Source organism: Sylvia atricapilla, chromosome 15, assembly GCF_009819655.1.
Source record: "Sylvia atricapilla isolate bSylAtr1 chromosome 15, bSylAtr1.pri, whole genome shotgun sequence".
In the NCBI taxonomy this organism is placed as follows: domain Eukaryota; kingdom Metazoa; phylum Chordata; class Aves; order Passeriformes; family Sylviidae; genus Sylvia; species Sylvia atricapilla.
Genome location: NC_089154.1, coordinates 9,583,345 through 9,601,537, shown reverse-complemented (window position 1 = coordinate 9,601,537; position 18,193 = coordinate 9,583,345). Strand labels below are relative to the sequence as shown.

At 56.7% G+C, this 18,193-nt stretch overlaps 1 protein-coding gene across 1 annotated transcript; it reads left to right on the top strand.

The window, feature by feature from the left end:
* Window positions 1-12,889: 12,889 nt before the first annotated feature.
* LOC136367803 (glucagon receptor-like) lies at window positions 12,890-17,579 on the top strand. The gene is made up of 13 exons (XM_066329597.1): window positions 12,890-13,452; window positions 13,633-13,729; window positions 14,006-14,113; window positions 14,361-14,482; window positions 14,580-14,686; window positions 14,754-14,914; window positions 15,495-15,650; window positions 15,821-15,881; window positions 16,082-16,151; window positions 16,537-16,625; window positions 16,782-16,920; window positions 17,191-17,232; window positions 17,323-17,579. The coding sequence occupies exons 1-13, from the start codon at window positions 13,375-13,377 to the stop codon at window positions 17,392-17,394; spliced, it is 1,302 nt and encodes a 433-aa protein (XP_066185694.1). The 5' UTR covers window positions 12,890-13,374; the 3' UTR covers window positions 17,395-17,579.
* The last annotated feature ends 614 nt before the right edge of the window (window positions 17,580-18,193 follow it).

Here is an 18,193-nt window from a genome sequence, read left to right as displayed (position 1 = left end):
TCTCCTGCAACACACAGCACAGGGAGCCCCATGGCAGCGGCACGGGGGCCTCAGGGGGCTGAGCCCTCAGAGCCGCTGCCTTGGGCCCTCCTGCACACAGAGCCCCGGGCACGGGCCGCAGGAGCAAGAGCTGCGGCCGCCTCTGCCGGGGCTCCCTGCGGCTCAGCCGGGCCCCGTTCCTGCCCAGCCGTGGCCTCGGCCCCCGCTCGGCCTCCGCGCCTCGGCCAAAACACTGCCCCGGAGGCGCGGCGGCCTCGCGGCCTGCCCGGCTCTGCCGCCCCATGGGGCTCTCAGCCCTCGCCCCACACCCTCCTGCCCCAAGGCCTTGGCGGCCCCCGGCCCATTCATCACCTCTCCCCAGCGCTTCCTGAGCCATTTGCCCAGGACCCAGCACAGCCAAAGGCCTTTGAGAAGCAGGGCCACGGCCGTGCACATCCAGGGCAGCTCCTCCAAGACCAGCATGGCCCTGCTCAGCGCAGCCGTGTCCTGCTCCTCCAGGGCCTCGGGAAGCGCATCCCCGGTCCCCACGTCCCCGGCAGCGGGGCTGGAACGCTCCACTGGCTGCACCAGGAGCAGCAGCACCGACAGCAGCAGCAGCTTCCACAGCCCCTGCCGGAACATGGTGCTGCTGAAGGACGAGCTGCCAGTGCTCAACAACCCGTCCTTCCCAGCCGCCTTCTGCCTGGGCTCTGGCCGCAGCCACGGGCTGGGGACACTCAGCAGCCACCGCGCTGGCCCCAAAGGCTGTGATGTCACAGAATCATGGAATCGATTCAGCTGGAAGAGCCCTCTGAGAACCCCGAATCCAACATATATCCCAGCTCCACTGTGGCAACCAGGCCAGCGGCCTGAGCGTCACACCCACGCTTAGCTTGAACATCTGCAGCCACAGTGAATCCACCACACACATCCACACACATGGGCAGTCCATTCTGACATCTGATCAGCCTTTATGGGAAGAAAGAACTCCTTAAATGTGACTTAAACCTCTCCTGACACATTTAAGACTATGTCTTCCTTTCCCTTGTTCTATTGTTTTGTTTGATTTTTGCCACACGTGAGCTGGGCTCTTGCCCTTGGTGAGGTCGTCGTCGTGCTCTGCAGAGCACATGGAGGGTGGATGGAATGCTGGGATGTGGCCGTTTGGTCCTGTGTGCTCCAGTCGGGTGCAGAATGGGCTCCCCTCACACCACACACACGGCCGGTGCTCTTCAGAATTCCTCAGAGATAGCTCCCAGCCCTCCCTCATAAGTCACAAACCTCATTCTGGCTCGGCCTCGCTGCTACTAATGACTCAGACCCCAAGTGGGAATGAGTTATAGAAGTTTTATTGAGAACAAATAAAAGTTTCACAAAGGAAATGTAACAGCAATGACAGCATGGCCGACAGCCACAAGCTTGTCCACAAAATGGCGGCTTTGACTACCCCAATTAAAAAAAATGAATAGAGAAATGAAGTCAAAAATCACTTGTGTCCTCCTTGATCATGTTTTCAACAGCACATTTATGCCCCAGCCCTTGGTGTTTATGACCCTGGGGAAAGCCAAAGCTGTAAAATAACACCCTGACCCTTGGTGAGTGTGGTCCGGGTGAGTCTGATCCCAAGTAACCGCTGGACCCATGGGAATCTCATGAAGTAGCAACTCCTCACAAAGCCTAATTATTTCTTACCAGAGGGGACAGAATTGGTTTGGGTCCATCTGCCAGGTAGGGTAATAAAAGAATGTGAGAATTTGACTTAAAAATATGTGATAGAAGCTTTAGTGCCAAGCTGTGCTAAAAAAACTCTCCAAAACCTCTGGGGAAAGAAAAGTAACATGAAGAACGAAAAGATATATACTGAAAAATAAGAAGAACCAAACAAATTAAAAACACCCTCAACCACCATTTCATCTGCAACAAGACATCTGATGGCTGAAATGGCCAACAGAGGGAAAGATGAATAGAGCTGATTATTTGTACATTGAGAACCTGACAGCTTCTTACTCAAAGCCTGCAGTCCCAGCTGATGGTTTGCCCATTGCCACCAAAACCTGCACCAGAATTGCCAGTTTTCTTTGCTTTCCAAGAAAATTTCCACTTTTGTACTGATGGACAGGAGGAAAAAAAAACAACAAACCAACCCAATTCCTCGAGTATGAGCTGTGGAATGGGGAGATGTTTCCATGGAGGTGATTTCATGTGCTAGGGATTAAGCAAATGTGTGCTTTCTTTCAGGTGTGGGTTGCTAGAAATGGGAAGTGGGCAGGGATACAATTTTATTCTTTGTGGATGGAGTTTGAGCTCCTGCCAGAGAGGCTGCTCCTCTTTGGGTTCCTGCTTAGTTCAAAGCTACATCCACCCCACCTCCAACAGCACCTTTGTGCTGCCTAACATTACTATATAAATATTAATTACAGTTACTTAGAGTCTCAGTGTAGTGTTTACCTCAGCTGTGGAATTTATTTTATTTTACAGCTTTGGCTTTCCCCCACATATTTCATCATTACTGAGTGTAACTCCAAGCAGAGCAGGAGAATGGTTCCTTCCTTCTTTGATGCCCCTGAACAAGTGTGATTGCTGATACAGTCTTGAACTGGTGAATTATTCAAGGTTTGCTGCTTCATGGCTTTCTGGCATAAGAAACCCATTCTCCAAACACATTTCTTATTTTCTAATGTAACTATTTCACTCCAGTATTTCTATTCAGTATTCGTACTATTTCACTTCAGTATTTCTAACTATTTTGCTTCCAGGATTAACTGCTGTTTCCTTGCTTTTGATTACTTTTTCCATCACGTGCATGAGTATTGCTCACTACAGAGTCCACATCTGTGTGTTTTCTAAACTTGGGTAGTTAGAAGTGAAAACCTGTCAAGTGCTCTGAAAAATGTCCTCAGACATACACAGATCAGCCTGACATGTAGATGATTTTCAACTCAATCCACTCTGAGATACAGATGACCCTGTGAAGAAGAGCTGCGGCTGATCCATCCAGTGTTAATGCAGATTTCCTTTGTCCATGGGACATCACCATCAGCAAAGAAACCCCCACGCTGTTCTCCCGTAATTCATCAGCTTCAAAACTGCTGTGGGTTATATGGGTAGGGGCAAACTCAGGAGGATCAACACCCTTTAAGAAGTTTATTACAAAGATGCTGCCAGGATCAGTCACCCTCAGATGCTGCTGGGAGCTGAGAGGCTGCAAAAGCCGTATTATTGGTTTCAGCTGCCTGCAGTGGCAGCTTCTGCAGCTCACCAATGCTGCAGAACAACCTGCTGTCGGAACAACCAAAGGATGCTCCTGCCCCTTCCCTGCTGCCCCAGGGGCTGCATGAGACTTCTGGAGATACCCAGACACCTCCCTGGGCTTTTTCTGGGGGGTGATCAAGTAAAAGCTTCAGTGGAAGATGGAGGCACGAGAATATTTTTAAATTAAGGATAATTTTTTTTTTAATTAGGGATAAAAAAAGAATAAAACTAACAGATATTCTTCAGATTTTTCATGTACAAAAATCAGAAAACACTCATCTGTGCCTACCCTGTTGGAGGGAAAATGGGTAAAAAGTCCTCAGGCTTCTTTTGTGTCCCAGAAAAATCCTCCTGTGAAGCTGCTGTACACTTCAATATACTCTAAGTCACCTTTCACATAGTTCAGGAAAATAAAATTAAATTAGTGTGGTCATGATGGTGAATAAAATACAACCAGTTTCTGCTGGGTTGTTTCTCAGCCTACCTGTTAGAAAAGGTTTTAGTTTCACAAACTGCTTGAAAGACTGGGAAGGGAATCTGCCAGATCATTTGCTCAGAGAAGCTCTTGTACAAAAAAAACCCAAACCAAAATCAGGCAGGGTAGGAAGTCATGAGCTTTCCATTTGGCTGGTTCATGGAATTGTACCGACACTTCATACTCAGCTTTTTGCATCCACTCTTGTGGCAGTGCCTGTGTCGCCAATTCTGGCCAGCCCTGGCACCACAGCGGTCTTGCCTTGCCAGGAGCGACACGGAGCTGTGGCAGGAGGAATGAAAGGAGGGACTCTCGAAAGGTAAATCCAAAACGAGTTCATTGGTGCTCCAGATGTTGAGTCCTCACCTCACGACACCAGCCTCAGGACAGACCCTGAGGGCCTCTGTGCATCAACTTTTAACGGGGGGTGTTACACGGGGGAGGGTTCAACCATGGGCCAGTGGGGTACGGTAAGGGTGTGGCTCTTAACACAAAGGACAGGTGAGAGAACCATTCAGGGAACAGCGGGAGGGAGAAGCCTGGATCCTGCCCAATCACTCGACGCCTTCCCTGGAACCTTCTGGACGCAGGGAGAGGCCCCAGAGTGACAGACAGGAGCAGGGGGTTCTGTAACAGATGATTGACAGGTAACCCAAACTGGGGAAAAACCATATAGGGAGGAATATAGGGGGTACATAGAACAAACCATATCAAACAAGTCATGAACATAAAACATGAATAAAATGCACCACCACACAATTTTACTTCCAAGCTGGGCTTCCAGTTTTTGCACTTCTAATCAGAGCCTCCCTTATTTCCCATCTGGGACATTAATTTTCACTTAAATTCTGTTTTCATGCCTGGGCTGCTGCCTTATCCACAGGATCTGAGGTTTCTCTTTGCTGCTGAGTGAGGCCTGGCTCAGCTTGCAGACTTCTTGGCCTTTGAAGAGTTTAATGAGCAAACTCCTTCCTTCCCACTTTATTTAACATTAACCTCATCCCTCCAGAGGTGTGGAAGGGAAAAGAGCCCCTCCCAAGAGGAGGGGAAAGGGCCGGGGAATCTCTGGAGAAAGTGAAGTGTGCTTTGTTCCGAGGAGCCTGGGGAAATCTGAAAGTCTGGGGAAGGGAAATATGCAGGAATGTCACGTTCTCTGTAATTACAGTGCAGAGCAGCTCTCCCTGTTTATGGGCTGGCATCAGAGGAGAGCTGGGTGCCCAGGATAAGCCGAAGCCCATGGATCAAACACCAGGGGTAATAAATCAACAGCTGGCCTTTGGTGGCTCAGCAGATGAGCAGGAGAAGCTACTTAGGATGAAAAAACACCCCCGAGCAAGGAGATTTCCAGATCCATCTCTGTCTGTGTCTGACAGGTCAGGAGAGGAGATTGGCTTTTCATTGATATTCAGTGAAAAACAAAATTATACACCCACCCTCCATTAGCTCTCTCGAAAGCAAAGTGCCATTTGACCCACCCAAAGCCAGCACTAAGTGCTGATTTCCCAAAGTCTGCCTAATTCCTGGGGGTCTAATTTCAGATGGCACAGCACAGCTTGATTTAAAGCCAGCACAGCCCTCCCAGTGAGCCTGGGAGCTGCAAGTCCAGCTCATCCTCACCACAAGCCACAGGGGATCCAAAAATCCTTGTTTTTTCATCAAATATCCCGACTTGGAAGAGACCTCTAATGATCACAAGATGCTTTGGTGTGTTTTTCACCAACATTTTGGCTCTTGGACTACCTGGAGGGAAAGGCACAGAGAATAACCAGCCAGGGTGACAAGATCAAAGAAGGACAGATTTGGAAGGCCACTGTCACAGTCAGCCAGTTTTACACTTTTTGATAAGGATCGCCCAGAAAAACGCTGCCCATGCATGAGGAAACACAAGCCCTGCTCAGCAAAAGAGTGAAACGAACCCTCCTGGGCCTCCTCTTCCCCAGGCTCCAAACCTGGCAGCACCTCTTTATTTAACTCATTGCAGCCACAGAATCCTTTAGGTTGGAAAAGCCCCCCCAAGGTGACCGAGTTAAACCATTTCCCAGCACTGCCAAGGCCACCACTAACCCACGTCCCCAAGGGCAACATCCACTGCATTATAATGTCTAGGCTTGAGTACAATTCCAGAGGATTTCCCCCCAAAGTTAAGTACTTTATATCCAAAATAATTTAGTGTACTTAGCATTTGGGCACTGCCATCAAAACTAGGGACACAAATGGGTGGAAATGAGAGCTCTTTCCAGGATTATCCCAAATACTCCTTCCCTGTGGAGGTGCTGCCTTTGCCTGCTTTTCTTCCCTTTTGAGGGGGCTCTCAGGGGCAGTTGGAGTCTTGGATAAACAAGCCTTGGGGCTGGGCCAGTCTGGGAATTTTATGTTCCTGTGATCTCAGCAGCAGAATTAACTGTTGCTCAGTTCAAAGGTGAGGGGAGCTGGTTTGTGTTCAAAACTCCTGAAAATAGGAGGGACACAGGGAAAGATTTGGAGTGGAAGCGATGGAAGGGCTTTGGGCAGAGGATGATGAGCAAGAGAGGGTGGGAGATCCCTGGGCTGGCAGATTGTGCAAACCATGACCTGTGCCAGTGCCCAGGGAAGGGATGGCCCTGCTGAGCCCTCCTGTGGAACCCCAGCTCCCAGCAAAGCCAAAGGGATCCCTGAATCCAGCTTCATCTGCTGCCAGGAATCCCAGCCAGAGCAGCCAGGCACAGTCACAGGGACAGATATGTAACAGCAGGGCCACACTTGACTTGGAAATAACCCCCTCCTTGGAACCTCCTTTTCCTAGTGCAGAACTACTCTTGACTGTGAAATTGAGCCCAGGGGAAGCTATTCTTTCTGGATGGATCCAGCATCACTGCCAGCAGCTCCCTGTGCCTCAACTTTGACATCTGCCTCTGTCTGGTGGAGGGAGACCTTACAACCTCAATGCCAACGCTGTTGCACTGCAGCTCATGGGATTTGAGGAATTATTATGCCCCCTCAGTAATGAGTATCTCAGTAATGAGGATCTCAGGCTCCCTGAGCAGGAGGTGGATTTTCTCTGCAGGCTGGGTGCCTTCATCAGTTGTTAAGCTGTAGGAACATGTGTGGTCACATCAGAAAAATGCCCCTGATGAGGATGTCTGGGCATCTTTATGAGCAGAGCTGACCTGTTCAAACAGAAATCTCTCTTGGACTGACCTCCAGAAAATATATCACACTGCCAGCAAACCTGGACCCTGCCTGAGGTTTCATTAACTAAGAGAGAAGTGAAGAGTCCTCCAAAGCTCAAACAAAGCCCATTTGGGCTGGTCTCCATAATGGGGAGGCTGCAGAGCAGGAGCTGGGGCCATGTCTGCCTGCAGCTCATCAGTAAATGTGTTTGAGAACAGCCCATCCCTCCATGGTGTGCAGCACCCTCTGAGCAAGTTGTGCCATGTCCCTGGAGCTGGTTGTGTTCAGCAGAAGGAGCCCAAAACAAGGCTAAAAAAAAAAAAAAAAAAAAAAAAAAAAAAAAGAGAAAATCTTATTTCTATGGGGAAGACAGAAGCTGCTGAGATGTGGAGGAGGCCTGTGGTCCATGCCACTGCTCCTGGAGCTTCCCTGCAACGGCTGGAACAGGAGTGGGCGTGGAAGGAGCAATAACCAGGGATTACACAGCTTTGAATTTATACTGATTAGTGGGCCCTTTTCCTGTCAGAAGGAAAATCACACACAGGCAGCCCTAACAGACACAAAAATCCAACAGGTTTTTCGGCCCAGCTCGTGGCAATCTATTTGACAACTCAAACCCCCACATTTTTGTGAAGATTTTGTAAATGTGCAGAAATCTGATGCCAGAAAGAGCCCAAGGTGGTGAGGCCCTGGCACAGGGTGCTCAGAGAAGCTGTGGCTGGCCCTGGATCCCTGGAAGTGTCCAAGGCCAGGTTGGATGGGGCTTGGAGCAGCCTGGGATAGTGGGAGGAGAGGAGGTGGGACAAGATGAACTTTAAGGTCCTTTCGCACCCAAGCCATTCCATGATTCTGTGATTGACATTTGGGCCTCCAATGGGAGCTGTGTTTGAGCAGAGGAGCGTGTCCCTGTCAGCCCCACGAGGATCAGGAGCAGCAGCCACTGCTCCAACCCCAGGGTACTGCCCAGCTTCAGATCCATCTGCTCCAACAGCTCATTGGGAAGCTCCTGCAGGAGCACGTGCTAAGAACTGGGCAAGTTGCTTTTTCACTGCATTTTGCCCAAAGTGAGGAGGAGGGAGCTTTCCCACAGAGTGCTGTGATCCAGCACTGCCTGGGGACTGTCAGCTCCCAAACCTGGGGGCTTTGGGTGATTCCCAAATAACGCAAATAATGCTGGAGGAGGCCCAGCCTGATGTCTCCTTTGGTAGCTGGGCTTCCAGCATCCCCCAGTCCCACCTGGAGCTTCCTGCCTTGTGACAGCACAGAACCTCCAGGCTCAGTGCCTCCCCTCCCCAGCTCTGAGCCAGGGTTTATATCATGAGGTGTCGGCAAACCTGCTGGGGTGTTTCTGGAGCCTTCTCAGACCTTCTGGCAAGAGGGAAATGCAGAGCACATCTCTCACCTGGCAGGTCCGAGTAACTTGACTGCTTTGCTGACAGAGCAGTGCCGGTTCCAGTTCAGAGTGAAAATACATTTTCATCCATCACACAATCGCAGAAGGTGGCAAACATCCAACACTTGGGACAGCTGGAAGGCTGGGAAAGAACCAGAACCCAGGGCAAGACAAGGCAACTTCTTAATCCCTTTACAGAACAGGATGTTAAAGGTATGGAAAACATGTTCTCAGAGCAGCTGAGGAGCAGCCCCACTTCTGGGGCACCCCAGACCATCGTGGGCTGCTTACCCTCTCTCCTCTGCATCATGGGGTGGGTGGAGATGCCCCTGGGCTGGGAGGAGCGAGGGCTCAGCCTTCACACAGGGACAGAGCCGCTTCTCCCTCGCAGTGACTGCCAAGGTGTTTCGGCAAATACCAACGGAGATCTTCCCGCTTCCCCCTGGGAATTCTGGGGACCACCCTGAGCTGGCAAAGCACTGCCACACCCCTGAGGAGCACTTGAGCAGCTGGTGGGAGGCTCTGGTGAAGGTGTCCCTTAGGGATTCCACTTGGGGTTAACCCTGACCCTGCCCAGTTTAATGATGATTAAGATAAATGACAATTAGCAGTGTTTTCGCCTGGATGGGGGGTTAGCAGGGACACCTGCCACTAGCCCAGGTTGCTCTAAGCCCCCTCCAACATGGCCTTGGACACCTCCAGGGATCCAGGGGCAGCCACAGCTTCTCTGGGCACCCTGTGCCAGGGGCTCCCCACCCTCACAGGGAACAATTCCTTCCCAATATCCCATCCATCCCTGCCCTCTGGCAGTGGGAAGGCATTTGCTGTGTCCTGTCCCTCCATCCCTTGTCCCAAGTCCCTCTCCAGCTCTCCTGGAGCCCCTTTAGGCCCTGGAAGGGGCTCTGAGCTGTCCCTGGAGCCTTCTCCTCTCCAGGTGAGCACCCCCAGCTCTCCCAGCCTGGCTCCAGGGCAGAGGGGCTCCATCCTTGGGGCATCTCCATGACCTCCTCTGGACGGGCTCCAGCAGCTCCAGGCAGGTTTCCCTTGTGCTGTGGCCCCAGAGTTGATAATAGCAGAAATTGCAACCAGGGTCCTACCAGGCAGGGAGGAAATAAAAGATGCAGCCTTTTATCTGCTCCTTGAATTCCCGGTGCCGGGGGTTATCTGAACCATACGGATGCTGCCCTGCCTGCCAAGGCCCTTGGGCAGAGGATGAGGACAAAGAGCCCAGCCCCGGGGCAGGATGTGAATAGAGATGAATTTCAGAGTTCTTGATCTTCTCGTTTAAACCTTCCTGGCTTGAATTAGGTGAGAATCCACATGGAAACCGAGGAGACCTGGTCAGCTTTGAATCCACGTTTGCATCCCAAGTGCCTGAGGGCTCGCTGGAGGGACGGCAGCAGCTGACAGCTGTAAGTGCCAAATCCAGTCGTGCCTTTCTGAGCTGGGAACACTCATTTGTCACGGGAATGTGGTGAAGTGGTGAAACACCGGCTTGGGAGTGACCTTTGCTGTGTGATGGAGTGGGGTCCCCGACTGTCATCGCCGCAGGGGATGGAAACAAGCTGGAAATGGGATGGAAATGAGATGGAGTTGGATCATCCCGTTCTGCAAACGCTGACCAAAACCCCAAGAGCCACCGCAGGGGCAGCACTGGAGATGGCTCAGCTTCCTCATGCTGCTTCCTGGGCACTCACATGCTGGTGGATTTCTCTACCTGGTAACGCTCCCACAGCCCTTTCGGGGAAGTTTGCTGCATAATTGGGAGTCGGGATGTGTTGATGAGCGCTTCTGTTCTGCGAATTGCTGCTGGATGGGGAGAAAAGCACTTTGATTAGCAGATCCTGCAATAATACACACGGATGAATTCCCCCATCAATAATGGATAGATAAAGTGAAAGCTGCCTACAGGAGGTGTTGCTGCTGGTAGCAGTGCTCGGGGGAAGGGATTTAGCCCTGAGGGTTTCTCTGGCTGGGTGTTTGTCCCTTAGGAACCCTGGCTTTTCTCCCAGGGAAGACGGGACAGGACCAGAGGAAACGGCCTCCAGTTGCACCAGAGGAGGTTTAGGTTGGATAGTGGGGAAATTTCTTCATTGGCACTGGATCAGGCACTGGAACAGGCTGCCGAGAGGAGTGGTGGAGACACCATCCATGGAAGTGTTCCAAAAACTTGTAGACGTGGTGTTTTAGGACGTGGGTTAATTGTGGACCTGGCAGTGCTGCCTCATTGGACTCGATGATCTCAGAGGGCTTTTCCAACCTAAACAATTCCATGAATTCCCATGCGGGACCCTGGAGGATGCTCTCTTCTCCCTGAGCACCCCTGCAGCTCTCAGGTTGCCTAAGAAGCACCAACAGCTTCAATGCCTGAGACCATTCTGGGACAATTTTCCCAGCTCCGATGGTGAACATTGCTTTCAATAAATAAATAAATTTACCAGTTGTGCCAGTTGTGTGTTCTCGGTGACAGCTGTGTCCCGAGCCCATCTTGGCAGGACAGCAGTTGTTGGGAGTGAGGTGCTGTCCCAGCCCCTCTTCCCATGGCTCCAGCTGTCTCTGAGCACCCCATGGATCAGGATGTGGCCCCAGCTGAGCCTCGAGAGCTGCAGTCGCTATGGAGACCCACCTGAAATGCATTAATATGGAGAGGAACAGCTTGTTCCTCATGTCCCCATTCAAGGGACATGGGAGAAAATCCCATCCAGATGGACCACACCAGGACAATAATGTCTGGAATTTTGTAATTCCTCTCTAGCAATGGCATCCACCTGCTGTAGCCCTGGGCTCTCCCCGAATCCATCATCCTTGTGGGATGGGCCCACCCCACAGGGAGATGTGCGAGGTGCAGATGTGCAGTGTCTGTCTGGGAAGGGGACATGGCTGGAATCATTCTCCATGAGTGGCCCAGGGCTGAGTTATCATGGAATGGTTTGGGTTGAAGGGACCTTAAAGCTCATCCAGTTCCTACTCATCCTCCCCCTGCCATGGGCAGGGACACCTTCCACTATCCCAAGTTGCTCCAGGCCCCCTCCAACCTGGCCTTGGACACTTCCAGGGATCCAGGGGCAGCCACAGCTTCTCTGGGCACCCTGTGCCAGAGCCTCCCCACCCTCACAGGGGAAACTCCTTCCCAATATCCCATCCATCCCTGCCCTCTGGCAGTGGGAAGCCATCCCCTGTGTCCTGTCCCTCCAGGCCCTTGTCCAAAGTTCATAATCTGTTAATGAGCAAACACCCTGGTGCTTTGCTGGGGGAGGCACCTGAGGGCTCATTTTCCCCCCAAACAAACCCTGGGCTGCTCCACTGTGTTATTTGTCACTCGGAATAACCAGACTCTGCTCGCATCAGTGGAACCACAGCTGTGACTCCTCATCTGTCTGACTCCTGTGCCTGCTCCCAGCCCACTGCAGCAGCTTTGAGGCAAACATCTTATTTGTGCAAAATAAATGCGTTTTCTGGTGCATTCAGGCAGTTTTGGGGGATGAACCCCACCCTGCTGCAGGGCAGGGTGGGCAGCAGCATTGCAGCAGGAGGGAAGCACAGCTGCACTGGGAGGGACGTGGGAGCCTGGAAGAGCTGCGCTGCTGGTGATTTGGGGGACCCCAGGGGAATCTCTCCTGCTCCACTGAAGGCAAAACCCAGCACAGACCCCCTCTCTCCCCACTGCCAGCACATGTGGTGGGGAGGCAACATGACCAGGGCCACCAGGATTGTCCCTGCCTTTGGAGTTCCCTTGGCTGGGTGATGGGACCCATGGATGTCACAGGCTGTGTTCATGTGCTGGATCCAGTTCTGTCCCCAAAGCCTCCTGGTCCCCAGGGGAGGGTGGCCCCCGCAGCCCACCCTGCCTGCACAAGGGTTGTCACCATGCCAGCACCCAGCCCAGGGACACCAGAGGGACACCGAGCCTGAGAGGTGAAGGACTTTCCCTGGGGCTGTGGGATGGGAGGGACAGGGGCTCTGGGGGAGACTGAAGGGCTCTGGATCCTTGATCCAGTCCCTGTGACCCACAGGTTGAGGGCTGGACCTCCATCCCTGTCCCCGTGTGCTGCAGCTGGGGACCCTCAGTGGGGCTGGACCTGGACCTCCGTCCCTGTGTCATTCCCGGGGGCTCCGTGGGTCCGTGTTGGAGCTCCGCGGGGGCGGCGGCGCCGGGACCCCCCGAGTCCCACCAGGCGTCCGGAGCCCCGGGAGGCGGTGCCGCCCCCGAACTCCCCCCTAAGCCCCCCCAAAACCTCCCTCCCGTCGAGGCACGGCGCTGGCAGGAGGCGGCTCCGCCGCAGACGCCGCTCGGTCACCGCCGCGTTCACCTCTCGGAGCCGGGGCTGCCCGTGACACCGGGACCAGCGGGGACAACGGGGACACTGGGGCTGCCAGAAACACCGGCACTGCCGAGGCTGCCGGGTGCACCGGGAGCACCGGGACATCGGGAGCAGGGTAAGCGGGCGGAGGAAGCGGCGGAGCACCGAGCGGGACCTGCTGGGGACCCTCGTGGGGGACAAACCGGGAGATCCGGGCTGGAGTGGGGAGCGGGCTGGGCTCGTCCAGCCTGGAGCGATGGGGAGCCCCGGGGGGGACGGAGCTGCTCCTCCCCCCAGCCCCCGGCTGCGCTGGGAGGGGTCTCGGCCGGCAGGACCGGGGCGGGACGCGATGGGGCGCACCTGATATGGGGGTCCCAGCCTGGTGGGGGCCCGGGGGTCTCGCTGCCTCCTGTCCCTGCAGCCCCTTCCCGGGTCACCCAGGGGTGCCAGCCACCTGGCGGGTGGCCGCGGTGGCACCGGGGCTGTCCCGTGGGCTGTCCCGGTGGCGTTTGCTCCCCTCGGGGCTGGCAGCGGTGGGTGGAAGCTGAGCAGCCTCATCCAGGACGCGTGAAAGATTTACACCCTGGCTACTCTGCCTGGTGCTCCTCGAGGTTTTGGCTCCATCTGGGAATGACCCGGGGCTGTGGCAGCCCAGGACATGCCCAGGATCTTCTCTGCTGGCTTGGGAAGCACATCTCTGCCTCCGCCGGGCGCTGGCAGAGCCGAGCCGTCCCCGTTCCTTCATCTCTCACCAGGATCGGCGTCCCCGGCCCAGCCCCAGGCGCACCTCGGCACTGGGAGCACCGGTCAGGCTGGGAGCAGCCATGAGGGCCGTGCTTGGAGCCGGATCCCTGCGGAGCCTTGTCCAACTTGCCTGGATGTACCTGTTCTCCTCCGTGCCGGTGAGGGCCGGGCTGGGGCCGGCGGGCGGCGGGGTTGGCACAGCCGAGCTCTGACCCCTGCGGGGCGGCTCCATCCCGGCTCCGTGCTGGGCTCCTGCCCAGCCTCGGGGACTGGCAGCAGTTCATGGGGAAAGTCAGGGCGCTGGGGCTGCAGGCTCTGACCCAGCTCTGGGCTTGCAGCACGGCGGGGCCAAGGTGCTGGAGAAAACCTTCGAGGAGTGGCTGCGGTACCGTGACGAGTGCCTGAGGAGGATGGCGAGCGAGCCCTACCCAGCAGGTACCCGGCACACAGAGCCAGGGCTGGGGTTTGTCCCTCCTGCAGCGTCCTCTGCTCTGGTCACCCGTGCAGGGTGAGCCAAGGGGCTGACACGGACCTCCCCATCTCAGATGGGATACCCAGGGCTGGGATGCCCTGGGGGCTGAGGCTGCTGTGGGGCACCTGGGCCCATTTCAGGGCGGCATCAGCCCCCTCAGAGGTGCTGGGATAGCAGGACTCGATATATCTGTGCCACCAGCGTTTGACCATTGGTTTCCCTGTCCCTGCCCTTGGAAGGGCTGTTCTGTAACAGGACATTTGACATGTACGCCTGCTGGCCCGATGGGAGCCCCGGCACCGCCGTCAACGTCTCCTGCCCCTTCTACCTGCCCTGGTTTGAGAAAGGTGAGGATGCCGTCCTGCCATCCCGGAGCTGGAAGCCAGGGCTGAGCCGTTCTGGGGGTGGAGAGGCTCTCAGGGCTCCCCTCCCTTCGCCTGGCAGGGGCAGAGGGACGCCTGGAGCTCAGAGCAGAGCCTGCCCGTGCCCTGCCCATGCCTGCCCTGGGGCAGGGCACTGAGCAGGGTCAGATCCACCATCCCAGAGAGGGGCTTGGGGAGCCTGGGGCACTGTGCCGGTGCTTTGTGTCCGCAGTGAAACACGGGCTGGTGAGCCGCAGGTGCGGCACCGACGGCCAGTGGGTGACAGTGAACGGCAGCCAGCCCTGGAGGGACTACTCCCAGTGCGAGGATGAGCTGGAGGTCACTGCTGAGGAGGTGGGACCCTGGCTGGGACCCCAGGGATGGGCAGGGCAGCCCGGCCGGGGGTGGCCGCGCACCCACCTGCGCTCCCTGGCGCTGTGCTCACCTGCAGGAAGGCGCCCGCCGCCTCATGGTCAGCTTCAAGGTGCTCTACACCGTGGGGTACTCGCTGTCGCTGCTCACCCTCATCTCCGCCCTGCTCGTCCTCACCGTCTGCAGGTAACACACGGCCCCGCCCCTGCTCCGGCCGCGCTGTGCCGGCCCCGCCTGACCCCGGCTCCTGCAGGAACCTGCGCTGCACCAGGAATTACATCCACGCCAACCTGTTCGCCTCCTTCGGGCTGCGGGCCACCTCGGTGATGGTGAAGGACGCGCTGCTGGAGCGGCGCTGGGGCGTGGAGCTGGTGCAGGTGGCTGACTGGGAGGCTCTGCTGAGCCACGAGGCACGTGCTGGGCTGGTGGCACCGTGGGGACACCGCCCAGGGCAGGGCTGTGGGCGGGGGTTGGTGTCCATGCAGCCCCAGACACTCGCTGAGTGTGTCCTTGGGGTGCCAGTGATGTCCGTGCACCCCATGGGTGAGGTCTTGGGGTAGCTGTGCATGGTCCTGGGGTGCCCATCCACCTGCTGGACACACTTTTGGGGTGCCTGTGCTGCCCATGATGCAGTAGGTGAACTCTTGGGATTCCTGTGCACCTGCTGGGTGAGCTCTGGGCCTGTGTGGCACCTGAGGGATGAGCCCTTGGTGCCACCCATGCCCCTGGTGGGTGAGGTCTGGGGGTCCTCTGGGTGAGCTCTCAGGGCACCTGTGGCCCCATGGGGGAGCTCTCTGGGTACTTGGGGTGCCTGCATAACCCCATACATCTGATGCATGAGCTCTTTGGGCGTCTGTGCAGCCTTGGGACAAGCTCTCAGGGTTCTTGGGGTGCCTGTGCAGCACCACACCCCTGGTGGCTGAGCTCCTGGGGTGCCTGGTCGCTGTGGGTGAGCTGTGGGGTGCCCCATGGGTGGCTCTCCCGTGGCAGGCAGCGCTGGGGTGCCGTGCAGCGCAGGTGCTGATGCAGTACTGCATCCTGGCCAACCACTACTGGTTCCTGGTGGAAGCTGTCTACCTCTACAAGCTGCTCATCGGGGCCGTGTTCTCCGAGAAGAATTACTACAGGCTCTACCTCTACCTGGGCTGGGGTAGGAGCCACCTGGGTGTGGCAGGGACAGGGACAGTGCCTGGTGTCCCAGCCAGCCCAGGAGGGTGTGGGGTGGGGGCTCTGCCACCCCCGGTGTTCCCCCCAGCACGGGGGTGGTTTCTCAGCTCAGGAGGGTGCTTGGTTTTACAGGGTTTGCTGTGTGACTTGCAGGGACGCCCGTGGTGTTCGTGGTGCCCTGGATGGCTGCCAAGTACCTGAAGGAGAATGCAGAGTGAGTGGGGAGGGATGGAGGAGTGGAGGGATGGATCATGGATGGATGGAGGGATGGATGGGATGGAGGGAGGGGGGGTTCTATTGGGATGCTCAGAGGCTGCTCAGGGTCCCTGAGTCCCCTGGCTGGGGCAGGAAAGCTCTTGGCTCCTGCTGCCCCAGCAGAGGGTGATGGTGCTGCTCCTGGTGCCTCCCCGGCAGGTGCTGGGCGCTGAACGAGAACATGGCGTACTGGTGGATCATCCGCATCCCCATCCTACTCGCCTCCCTGGTAGGAACAGCTGCCAGCCCCGGGACTGCTGGACAGCAGCAGCTCAGCCCCTGGCTCCTCCCCACGGGCAGGGCTGTGATCCCCAGGGCAGCTTCCAGCAGAGGCCAGGAGGGAGAGTTGGCCTGCAAGGACCAGCCAAATGCACAGGGGGCTCAGCAAATTGCTGAGTTCTGGGGGTTCTGGGGATTCATGAAGGGAGCTGGGGTGCTGGACCCCAGAGAAAGGGGCTGGGGGTGGCCCCTAGCTGGGATTTTGGGATGGCAGAAGGGGATGAAGGGCAGCAGCAGCTTGGCAGCACAGGGGGTGTCATCTCCTGCTGGGTGAGTGTCACAGCCAGGGTGGGGGTGCTGGGCTCTGTGTGCCCCTGCCCTGTCTCCCCTACCAGATCAACCTGCTCATCTTCATGCGGATCCTCAAGGTGATCCTGGCCAAGCTCCGGGCCAACCAGAAGGGCTACGCCGACTACAAGTTGAGGTGGGTCGTGAGAGGGGCGGGGACAGTCAGGGATAACGGGATGACACCACCTCCACATCCCCTGCCCCTCCCCGCGCCTCTCTTCCAGCCTGCATATCCTTAAACCACCGCCCTGGGATTAACTGGGAGATTTCCTGTCCCCTTACTGTCCCCCAGGCTGGCCAAAGCCACCCTGACCCTCATCCCCCTCTTCGGCATCCACGAGGTCGTTTTTATCTTCGCCACCGACGAGCAAACCACGGGCATCCTGCGCTACATCAAGGTGTTCTTCACCCTCTTCCTCAACTCCTTCCAGGTGAGGTGGGAGTGAAACAAGCCCCTGCTCTGGGCACACCACGGAGCAAAGACCAGCGGGTCCCTCTCTGAGCTTGTTCTCCCTGCGGTGCTTCCATGGGAAGGATGGCACCGTCTCTGCCGCCCTCTGCCCTGGGGAGCGCGGTGCTGCCACCGGGGCTCTCTGGGGCCGTGGGGACCTCAGCCCTAAAAGCTCCCAGAAGTGGCCTGGGGGGAGCCCAGCCCCAGCAGAGGGACAGCGAGGGGGGCTCACTCCTGGCTCTCCCTGCAGGGCTTCCTGGTGGCCGTGCTGTACTGCTTTGCCAACAAGGAGGTAACGTCCCTGTCCCCGTCCCTGCCATGGCACCTCCTGCAGGGAGGGCACAGCCAGGGATGAGCCCCTGCTCCCTCCCCTCCACGGCAGGTCAAATCCGAGATGAAGAAGAAGTGGCAGCTCTGGAAGCTCGACCACCCGGTGCTCTGCTGTGCCCAGTGAGGTGGTGAGCAGCCAGGGCAGAGGGGCTGCTGCCCACAATGGCCACAGGGCCTGGCTGCAGGGCAGGAGGCTGCAGGGAACTGTGCTGGGCAGTGCCCACCCGGGATGGCACCGGTGTCTGGCTGTGCCACGCTGGAGCTGCTGCAAGGGACATCTCGGCTGTCACCCGAGTGGGAGGTGGCGCCCCTGGCTCTTGTGGGCAGCGCCTGCTGCTTCCTCCCGCTGCCTGAGCAGCAGCAGAGCCCGGCAGCCTCCCCCAGGACACCCCGGCACAGGCACACCCACCTGGGCACCGGTGGGATGGCAGCAGCCGCGGGGAGCCTGGTACTCAGCACTGGCAATGAGAGATGCTGCCCAAACCCTGCACCCTGGGGCCACTCCTCAGCCAGGGCCTCTCTGTCCTCTCCTGTGTCCTAGCCCAGAACCCTGACAGCTCCCGGGCATCCACAGCCACCCTGTAAAGCTCTTCCCAGCCAGGGGCTGCTCCTGCACTCCTCCCCACCCTCATCACCAACACACAACAGCAGCACCCAGCCCCTCCTCGCTGCTCTCCAGCTGCACAAACCCTCTGGTGCCCCCTCACCACGGGCACAGCCAAGGATGCCGCCTCAAAATCACTTGGGATTGAAGGATTTGGGAGCAGCACTGCACTGGGGGGCAGAGCCCAACCTCTCCCATCCCAGGTTCAGCACCCAGCCCAACCTCCTCCTGCTTTGTGGAGGGAAAGCTGGATCTCCAGGCCTGGCAGGAGCTCAGGAACCATTTTGCTGGCCAAAGGCTAAAATCCATCCTGGGGGTT

What these genes read in the sequence shown, in the direction of transcription:
- LOC136367803 (XM_066329597.1), top strand. Translation starts at nt 13,375, where the DNA reads ATGAGGGCCGTGCTTGGAGCCGGATCCCTGCGGAGCCTTGTCCAACTT. An exon ending in ACCTGTTCTCCTCCGTGCCG is followed by an intron (nt 13,453 to 13,632) that starts GTGAGGGCCGGG and finishes CTGGGCTTGCAG; the next exon opens with CACGGCGGGGCCAAGGTGCT. An exon ending in ACTGCTTTGCCAACAAGGAG is followed by an intron (nt 17,233 to 17,322) that starts GTAACGTCCCTG and finishes CCTCCACGGCAG; the next exon opens with GTCAAATCCGAGATGAAGAA.